At 36.1% G+C, this 10,292-nt stretch overlaps 1 protein-coding gene across 2 annotated transcripts in view; it reads right to left on the reverse strand.

Annotated features, from left to right (window-relative positions):
- LOC114036268 (cytochrome P450 2J2-like) overlaps nt 1-10,292 on the reverse strand; it is a 40,532-nt gene that overhangs the window by 15,309 nt on the left and 14,931 nt on the right. For both annotated transcript variants that reach the window (XM_027852712.1, XM_027852713.1), the window contains 2 exons: nt 7,745-7,921; nt 455-590 (listed from right to left, as the gene is read on the reverse strand). In XM_027852712.1, the coding sequence (XP_027708513.1) occupies nt 455-590; nt 7,745-7,921 (313 nt within the window). The remainder of the gene's footprint in view (nt 1-454; nt 591-7,744; nt 7,922-10,292) is intronic.

Raw genomic sequence — 10,292 nt, forward strand, 5'->3', positions numbered from 1 at the left:
AACAATATCTGGTATTTACGTAACACTTTAAGGCTTTCAGAGCACTTTATGTTTGTTAACTTCTTTGATCCTCATTACAACCCTTGAAGCAAGAACTATTATTATCTCCATTTTACAGATAAAGACTCAAAACTGAGAAAAATTATGTGATTTTCTCAGGGTCACATGTTTAGCAAGTGCCTGAGGCAGAATTTGAACTCATATCTCCCTGACTCCAAATTATATACTCTACTGCCCTAGCCAGCAACTACTATTATATGGAGAACTGGAAGAAATTTTGATGTTAAAAAGAGGGCGTCATGATTGTGATAAATGGTAATCACTGCTCTATTCCAATGAGAACTGAGAGAAGATGATGTATGTGAAGTACCTGGCAAACTTTCAAGTTCTGTATAAATGGGAACTTTTCTGAGCAGAATTCTACAGGGGTACATAGCCTGGGCCATCACTGTACCTTGGATCTCTGGATAAAGGGCCATATACAGCAGTGCCCACCTCAGAGTGGTTGAAGTTGTCTCTGTTCCAGCTAAGAAGAGGTCCAGGGTGCAGAAGACCAAGTTTTCTTCATTAAAACTAGAATGGATGTTGTCCTTAAATTAAAAAGGCAAGGATCAGTTGGTTAATCCAAAAAATAATTATAGCTGTCTCCAGGCATGAGGAGTTGCACTCTCAATGGAGCTTTGGGAAGGTCAAGGTGGCAGATCCTGGGCTTCCCTTTAACACCCAAGAATATAGTAACTCTTTCTAAGGATGTGAACTCTGATTTCTTTTTCTTCCTTTGAAATATTATTTTTCCTCCTTTGAAATATTATTTTTCCAAAATACTTGTAATGACAATTTTAAACATTCTTTTTCAATACAAAATTTTGAGCTCCAGATTTTCTCCCTTCCTCCTGCCCCTCCTCCTTCATTAATATGGTAAGCAATTTGATATAGATTATATATGTGCATTCACGTAAAACATAATTCCATGTTAGTCATGTTGTGAAAGAAGAAACAGAACAAAAGGAAGAAAACCATGAAATAAAAAATAAAGAAAATGAAAATAATATGCCTTTATCTGCATTCAGATTTCATCAGTTTTTTCTCTGGATGTGAAACGTTTTCCATCATGAGTCTTTTGTAATTGTCTTGGATCATTGTATTGCTGTGAAGAGTTAAGTCAATCATAGTTAAAAATCACACATCATTGCTAATACTGTGTACAATGTTCACCTGGTTCTGATCACTTCACTTTGCATCAGTTCATATAAGTCCTTCCAGGCTTTTCCAAATTCCACCAGCTTGTCATTTCTTATAGCACAATAGAATTCCATTACATTCATATACTATAACTTATTTAGCCATTTCCCGACTGAGGGACATCTCCTCAATTTCCAATTCTTTTCCATCGTAAAAAGAGCTGCTATAAATATTTTCATACCAGTCCATCCTTTTCCCTTTTTTATAATTTCTTTGGAATATAGACCTACTAGTGGTATTGCTGGATCAAAGGGTATACACAGATTAATTGTGTTTGGATATAGTTCTAAATTGCTCTCCAGAATGACTGGATCAGTTCACAAGTCCACCAATAGTACAGTAGTGTCCCAATTTTCCCCCCTCCTCTCCAGTATTTATCACTTACCTTTTCTTTCATATTAGGTAATCTGACAGGTATGATGTAGTATCTCAGAGTTGTTTTAATTTGCATTTTTCTAATCAATAGTGATTTAGAGCATTTTTCATATACTATAGATAGCTTTGATTTCTTCATCTGAAAACTGCTTGTTCATATCCCTTTGCCATTCATCAATTGTAAAATGACTTGCATTCTTATTAATTTTTCTCAGTTCTCTATGTATTTGAGCAACAAGGTCTTTATCAGAGACATTCACTGTAAAAATTGTTTCCACACTTTCTGCTTTCCTTCTAATCTTGGTTGCATTGATTTTGTTTGTGCAAAACCTTTTTAATTTAATATAATCAAAATTACCCATTTTTCATCTCATAATGCTATTTCCTGTTTGGTCATAAATTCTTCCCTTCTCTATAGATCTGACAGGTAAACTGTTGCTTGATCTCCTAATTTGCTTATGGTATCACCCTTTTTGTCTAAATCATGGACCCATTTTGACCATATCTTGGTACTGGTTTTGGATAAATACTACTTATCATTTTAAGGAAAGCTCCATTAATTCCTACACTTTTTAGTATTTTTAACAGAAATTGATGTTGGATTTTATCAAGAGCTTTTTTCTGCATTTACTAAGATAATTATATACTTTCTGTCAGTTTTGTTATTGATAGGGTCAAGTATGCTGACAGTTTTCCTAACACTGAACCATCCCTACATTCCTAGTATAGATCCCACCTGATCCTAGTGTGTGAACTTTGTGAAATATTGCTGTAATCTCTTTGCTAGTATTTTATCTAATTTTTTGCATCAATATGCTTTAGGAAAATTGGCCTATAGTTTTCTTTCTAGGTTTTGGCTCTTCTTAGTTTAGGTATTAGCACCATATTTGTGTCACAAAAATAATTTGCTAGAACTCCTTCACCTGTTTTCCCAAATAGTTAAATGGTATTGGAATTAATTATTCTTCAATTGTTCTTTGGTAGAATTCACTTGTAAATTCATCTGGAGCTGCAGATTTTTTTTCCTTAGAGAGTTAATTGATTTTTTCGATTTATTTTTTTCTAAAATGAGGTTACCTAAGAATTTTATTTCATTTTTCAATCTAGGCAAATTATTTTTGTAAATATTTATCCATTTCACTTAGATTGTCAGATTTATTGGAATGCAGTTAGGCAAATAACTCATAATTATTGTTTTAATTTTTTTATCATAAGTGGTAAATTCACTCTTCATTTTTGATACCAGTAATTTGTTTTTCTTATTTCTTTTTTAAATCAAATCAACCAGTGTTTTGTCTATTTTCTTTTTCATAAAACTAGCCCTTAGTTATAGTAATTAGTTTTCTTACTTTCAATTTTATTAATTTATCCTTTGATTTTCAGTTTGGTGTTATTTGGAGATCTTAAATCTATTATTTGTCTAGCTCTTTTATTTACATGCCTAATTCATTGATCTTTTCTTCCTCTACTTTATTGGTATAAATTTTCCTCTAAGTACGGCTTTGGTTGCATCCTATAAATTTTGGTATATTGACTTATCATCATTTTCTTTGTTGAAATTAATGATTGTTTCTATGATTTATTCTTTGACCCATTAATTCTTTAGGATTCAATTATTTACTTTCCAATTAATTTTTAATCTATCCAAGACCCTTTAATAAATGTAATTTTTATTGTGTCACATTCTAAAAAGGATGCATTTAGTATTTCTACAATCTGCATTTGATTTTGAGGTTTTCATGCCATAATATATGGTCAATTTTTGTGTAGATGTCATTTAGAGCTGAGAAAAATGTATATTATTTTCTATCTGCATTCAGTTTTCTCCAGAGATATATCATATCTAACTTTTCTGAAATTCTATTTAGATCCTTAAGTTCTTTTTTGGTTAGATATTTCTAGTTATAAGAGGGGAAAGTTGAGGTCCTCCACTACTATAGTTTTACTGTCTATTTCATCTTATAACTCATTTAACTTCTCCTTTTAAAAAATGGGATGCTATATCATTTGGTACATACATTTTTAGTATTGATATTAATTCATTTTTCTATGGTATCTTTTAGCAAGATGTAGTTTCTCTCTTTGTCTCTTGATTCGATCTTTTTTGCTTTGTCTGAGATCATTATTGCTACTCCTGCTTTTTTTTTTAATTCAGCTGAAGCAAAATATATTCTGTTTCAGTCTTTTACATGTGTGTATGCCTATGCTTCAGATGTATTTCTTATAAATAGCATATTACAGGATTCTGGTTTTTCATCCATTTTGCTATCTGCTTCTGTTTTATGAGAGAGTTCATCCTATTCACATTTAGTCATAATTACTGTGTATTTCCCTCCATCCTATTTTTCCCCTGTTCATATTTTTCTCTCTGTCCCTTTCACCCTTTCCTTCCTCAAAAGTGTTTTGCTTCTGCCCACCACCTTCCTCAATCTGACCCCCTTCTATCAGTAGCCCTTTTGGTTGTCCCCCTCCCCTCCTATTTCCCTATAGGGTAAGATAGATTTCTATACCCAACTGAGTGTGTATGTTATTCTCTTTTTGATCCAAATTATATGAGAGTAAGTTTCAAACAATCTCACCCCCTCCTTTCTTTCCCTCCACTGTAATCAGTCTTCTGCACTTTTTCATGTGATATAATGTGCCCCATTCTGCCCCTATCTTCCATCTTCTCCCAGTGAAATCCCATTTTTATTCCTTAGGGTTTTTTTTTTACATCATCCCATCAAAGCAAACTTATACCCACACTTTCTGTCAATATATACTCCTTCTTACTTCTCTAATAAAGATAGAGTTCTTAAGAGTTACAAATATCATCTTCCCATGTAGGGATGTAAACAGTTTAACCTTGCTGAATTACATGCTTTTTTCCTTGTTTACCTTTTTGTGTTTTTCTTAAATCTTGTATTTGAAAATCAATGTTTCTGTTTTGCTCTTGTCTTTTCATCAGGATTGTTTGAAAGTCCCTTCTTTCACCGAAAATCCATAATTTTCTTTTGATAGGTTATGCTCAGTTTTACTGGGTAATTGATTCTTTGTTATTACACAAGTTTCCTTTGCCTTGCAGAATATCATACTATATGCCCTCTGACTCTTTAATGTAGAAGCTGCTAAAAATCTGTATAAAAATGACTGTGACTCTTCAAAACTAGATTTGTTTCTTTACTTCTCAGCATTTTGACATTGTCATCCTGTTCCGAGTTTGTGTTTTGATCTTCGCTCTAGCCATTGTCTCCTTCTATAGTCAGACATTTGTTGTTTTGTTTTGTTTTGTTTCTCATTTACAGCCTATATTGTGACTATTTAAAGTTGAGTTCTTGTTCTGGGGCACAGGGGGTGCTTTTTCAAGCTTCTTGTGCTAGAGGCCAGAGGCCTGGTTGGTGGCTTGCTGTGGAGGTTCACTCTGGGGCTGTCAGCTGTTGTGCTAAAATCACTTGGTCTATTAATACCTATTGCACTTGACTTTGAGGGCTGCAAGCTCTCCTGTTGCATTTTGGCTACAGGCCTCACATCTTGTCTGCTGTGCCACTAATCTGCTGAGCTGGGCTGCTGAACTGTTCCAGGGCCAGGACATCCCACTGGCTTGCCCTAATACTGCCTGCACTGGGCTGTGCTCCCATTTTACCCAAGTGGGACAGACTTGTCCTGCAATCTTTCTAAGTAATTTTGGCTTGGAAAGTTGCTTTAACACTTCCTTTTGTGGATTCTGTTGCTCCAGAATTCATTTTGTAGCTTGATATAAAGTTTCTAGGGAAACTAGGGAGAGTTTAGGCAGCTTCCTGTCTTTTCTCCACCATCTTGGTTCCACCTGTGAGAGACCCTATTTTTATTGAGTTGAGAGACTTACTGTGAGTACTTTTCTCACCAAAACCTTGCAGGTAAATAGGATCTGTGTTTTATAGGTGAGAAAACTGGAGCTCAGAGACCATTGGGTGAATTGCTGAGAGTCTCAGTGATAATAAATGACAGAATTGGCCCATGAATCCTGGACCCTGACCAAAACCTACCACTCTTTGCTACATCATGCCACTGCTTGGCCCTGTGTGCATATACCCCACCTTTCCAACTTCCTCCACCCAGTATCACACTCAAAAATGAATGAGCATGGGGGTCAGCTATTTAGAAGGTCATTATGAGGACAAGGGATTTTTCTATCATCTAACCAGGATATGTGCTGGGTAGAGGTGCATAGAAAGCTAGAACCATAAAAGTTTGCATTGAATTGGCATCTGTATTTATTTGCATTGAATTCTTTCTCCTCCTCATCTTCTTTCTCTTTTTTCTTCTCCTTTTCTCTCTTTCTCCTTTACTTTGTTTCTTTCATTCTTTCTCATCTTCCCCCTCCTCTTCACCTCCTTTCCCTTGTTTTTCTCTTCCTTATCCTTATTATCATTCCCATTATTTTTATTATCCCTCTACCACAGAATTATCCATATGCCTGTTAGTAGCTGCTGGTATTTCTTCTTCTAGAAGGAATAAAGCTGGTTGTAAAATGGAGAAGAATAATAGCTAGCATTACACTATAGCACCTACCATGTACCAAACACTGTGATAAGGGTTTCACAAATATATTTTCATTTGATCCACACAACAACCCCATGAGATAGAAAGTAGTAGTATCTTCATTTTACAGTTGAGGAAACTGAGGCAACTAGAAATTTTAGTGACTTTCTCTGCATCACAAAGCTAGTGTCTGAGATCAGATTTGAACTCAAGTGTTTCTGACTCCAAGTCCAGTGCTGTACGCATGTGTAATGTGATTGCCTAGATGACATTTCTCTAGTTCTAGATTCATCCTTCACCTATTTCATACTCTTAAAATAGAGCACTAAGGCAAAAGAGCAGGATTCATATTTCCATGCTCCATGATTGTTGGGGCAAATCCTTCCATCTCTTTAGGTTTCAATTTCTTCATCTGTGAAATGGAAATAATACCTGTGCTAGCTATCTCATGGCATTGCTTGGAGGGGAAAAAAAAAAAACAACATTTTGTATGACTTGAAGTATCATATGCATCTAAGCAGTAGTTTTATTGTCATTTCTTAGCATTTTTATTTTTCTAGATAAGAATAGTTATTTTACTCCATTGATTCATTCTTATAATAAAAAGAAAACCAATAGTATCAAAATACTTTGCAATTTATCAGCTACTTTTCTATAATCCTGTGAGGTAGGTAGTGTCAATAATATTGTACACATTTTTCAAATGAAGATACTGAGACTTAGGGAAATTAGTTGTTTTTAGGTAAACTTGGCTGATGAATTCAGGACGTGGAACTCAAATAGAGGTCCAGTATTCTTGAACTATACAGGACATAATCACAAAATCTTGAAGTTGGAAAGGCATTCCAATGGTGTCAAGCTCAAAATGAAATGGAACCACTAAACCATATGTAAGATCCCTGGGAACTACATATTGACTCACATTATCTATGTTCTCATGTATTTTTATTTACTTTGTTAAATGTGTCTAAAATACATTTTAATCTGATTCTCCACTACTCAGAAGTGACTTGGGCTACAATGCTGCCCACATGTTTGACTATTGTAAATACTAACAAAGATTGTTGTATTTTGATTGCATATATGAAATTGATAATTTAATTTATTTTTATTGTGAATAAACACACAGTAATTCTGGATAGGATAAGAGGTAGATAGAACATCTTGATTTTATGTATGTGAAAAGTGAGGTGCAGAGAGATGAATTCATTGGGATGACATATCAAGGCCAAGAAAATCCCAATCAGATTAGATTCTAATGAAAAGGACATTGTACTTGGAGACAGAAAGAGCAGGGTTCAAATCCAGCCTCAGATTCTTAATAGCTGTGTGATTGGAGCAAATCAATTAACCTCTCTGTGCCTCAGTTTCCCCTCATATAAAATCAGGGAGTTGAACTCAATGAGCCCTATAGTACCTTCCGATTCTAAATAAAAATAGTGAGTTTTTCACTAGCAAGCTCTGTTACTTATACTCTTTACCTCCCAGGGTGGTCATTGAGGGAAGATATTTACATTATGAGGCAGATGTAAAGTTTGGAACATTTTAACACACTTATCCCCCCAACTCTGCACTTTTTTTTTGGTTTTAAACACACAATGCCCAATTTCTGTGTTATCTACATTACCTTGGACAGCTCCTTCAGGTAAGCATCAATGAAGTCCAAGGTCTCCTCTGGGTTCAGGTCTTCCTTATGTTGTTTGATCACACATTTTACAAATGACTCTAGCTTCTTCCATTCTCTAAAGAATTTCTGGTGAGGTCCTGGTAGGAATTTCATTATCCAAGGAAATACATTGAAGAGCTAAATAATATAAAAAGGACAGGGGAGGAGGGATGAGTGTCCATTCCTCTTAGGCTGCCCAGTCTCATCATCTTCTTCATCCTAAATCAGGTCAGGGTTCTTGACCATTTTTAATCTCATGGAATTTACCCTAATCCTATGTCTAACCACTACTATCCTCCCATATTGTTGCACTCCTAATACTCAGGCTGGTGTCCAAACATCTGTTTCACATACATCAGCACCTTGGCCATGTCCTGAGGGACCTAAATAACTCTTTCAAGATGTCATTGATTGAGGGGGGCAGAGCCAAGATGGCAGAAGGAAAGCAGTGACTTGCTTGAGCTCTCCCCCCAAACCCCTCCAAATACCTATAAAAATGGCTCTAAACAAATTCTAAAGCAGCAGAACCCACAAAAAGACAGAGAGAAAAAAATTTGCAGCCAAAGACAGCCTGGATGTTTGATCGGACAGGTATATCGCACCAGGTGGGGAGAGGAGCACAGTTTGGTGTGGGCACCCAGTCGGCAGCAACCAAGGAGCAGGCCTCAGAGGACTGAATCGCAGGCAACTGTGGCGGTTTCCAGACTTCTCAACCCAGGAACGCCAAAGACAACATGTAACGTCAATGGGAAAAATCTGTGACTATGGTGAGAGAAGGAGCTAGGTCTCAGCCCCCCTAAGGGCTGCAGCTGGTTCCTGAGCTTCCAGTCCACAGACTGAGAGGGAATCAAGTGGCTGATCAGAGAGGGATTTCAGGGATCTCTTTGCCAGTGCTGAGGCAGGAATCTCTTGCTTTGTCAGTGCTTGGATCTGGGTCACAGTTCTGAGGGGCAGTCCAGGGGTGAGGAGGAATGCTGGTGTGATGAAGCTTCTTTTGGTGGTAGAAAGAAAACACCTCGCCCCTTATCATAGCACCTTGGAAGAACTGAAAGTTTTCAAGTCCCTAGAAGTATCTCTGAAAACAGCTGTACAAACCCCCGAAGCTTGGGACAGTATATTCTCCACATTGGAAGCAGACTTTTACCTTAACAAAGAGTTTAAAACTCAAGTAATTGGCCAGGATCATGAGTAAGCAGCACAAAAAGGGTCAGACTATATTATCTTACTTTGGTGACAAAGAAGATCAGAACATACAACCAGAAAAAGACAATGAAGCCAAAGCTCCTACATCCAAAGCCTCCAAGAAGAATATGAATCAGTCCCAGGCCTTGGAAGAGCTCAAAAGGGATTTTGAGAAGCAAGTAAGAGAAGTAGAGGAAAAACTGAGAGTTTTGCAAGAAAATCATGAAAAACAAGTCAACAGCTTGCTAAAGGAGACCCAAAAAAATACTGAAGAAAATAACACCTTAAAAATAGCCTAACCCAAATGGCAAAAAAGGTCCAAAAAGCCAATGAGGAGAAGAATGCCCTAAAAAACAAAATTGGCCAAATGGTAAAGGAAGTCCAAAAGATTACTGAAGAAAATACTTCCTTAAAAATTAGAATAGAGCAATTGGAAGCTAGTGACTTTATGAGAAATCAAGACATTGTAAAACAAATGCAAAAGAATGAAAAATTAGAAAATAATGTGAAATATCTCATTGGAAAAACAACTGACCTGGAAAATAGATGGAAGAGAGAGAATTTAAAAATTATTGGACTATCTGAAAGCCATGATCAAAAAAAGAGCCTAGACATCATCTTTCAATAAATTATCAAGGAAAACTGCCCTGATATTTTAGGACCAGAAATTGAAAGAATCCACTGATCACCGCTTGAAAGAGATCCACAAAGGAAAACTCCTAGGTATATTGTAGCCAAATTCTAGAGTTCCCAGGTCAAGGAGAAAATATTACAAGCAGCCAGAAAGAAACAATTCAAGTGTTGTGGAAACCACAATCAGGATAACACAAGATTTAGCTGCTTCTACATTAAGGGACCGCAGGGAATGGAATATAATATTCCAGAGGGCAAAGGAGATAGGATTACAACCACGAATCACCTACCCAGCAAAACTGAGTATAATCCTGCAGGGGAAAAATGGTCATTCAGTGAAATGGAGGACTTTCTACACTTCTTGATGAAAAGACCAGAGCTGAATAGAAAATCTGATTTTCCAGTACAAGACTCAAGTGGAACATGAAGAGGTAAATAGCAAAGAGAAAATCTTAGGAGACTTGTTAAGGTTGAACTTTTTACATTCCTGCAGGGAAAGATGATATTTGTAACTCATGAGACCTTTGTCAGTATTAGAGTAGTTGGAGGGGAAAAAATTATATGCACATATATATAGATATAGATAGATAGAAAGATAGAAAGATAGATAGATAGATAGACAGAGAGACAGACAGACAGACAGATAGATAGATAGATAGATAGATAGATAGATAGATAGATAGATAGATAGATA

The sequence above is a fragment of the Vombatus ursinus genome, unplaced genomic scaffold (assembly GCF_900497805.2).
Source record: "Vombatus ursinus unplaced genomic scaffold, bare-nosed wombat genome assembly UNPS02009824.1, whole genome shotgun sequence".
Lineage (NCBI taxonomy): Eukaryota > Metazoa > Chordata > Mammalia > Diprotodontia > Vombatidae > Vombatus > Vombatus ursinus.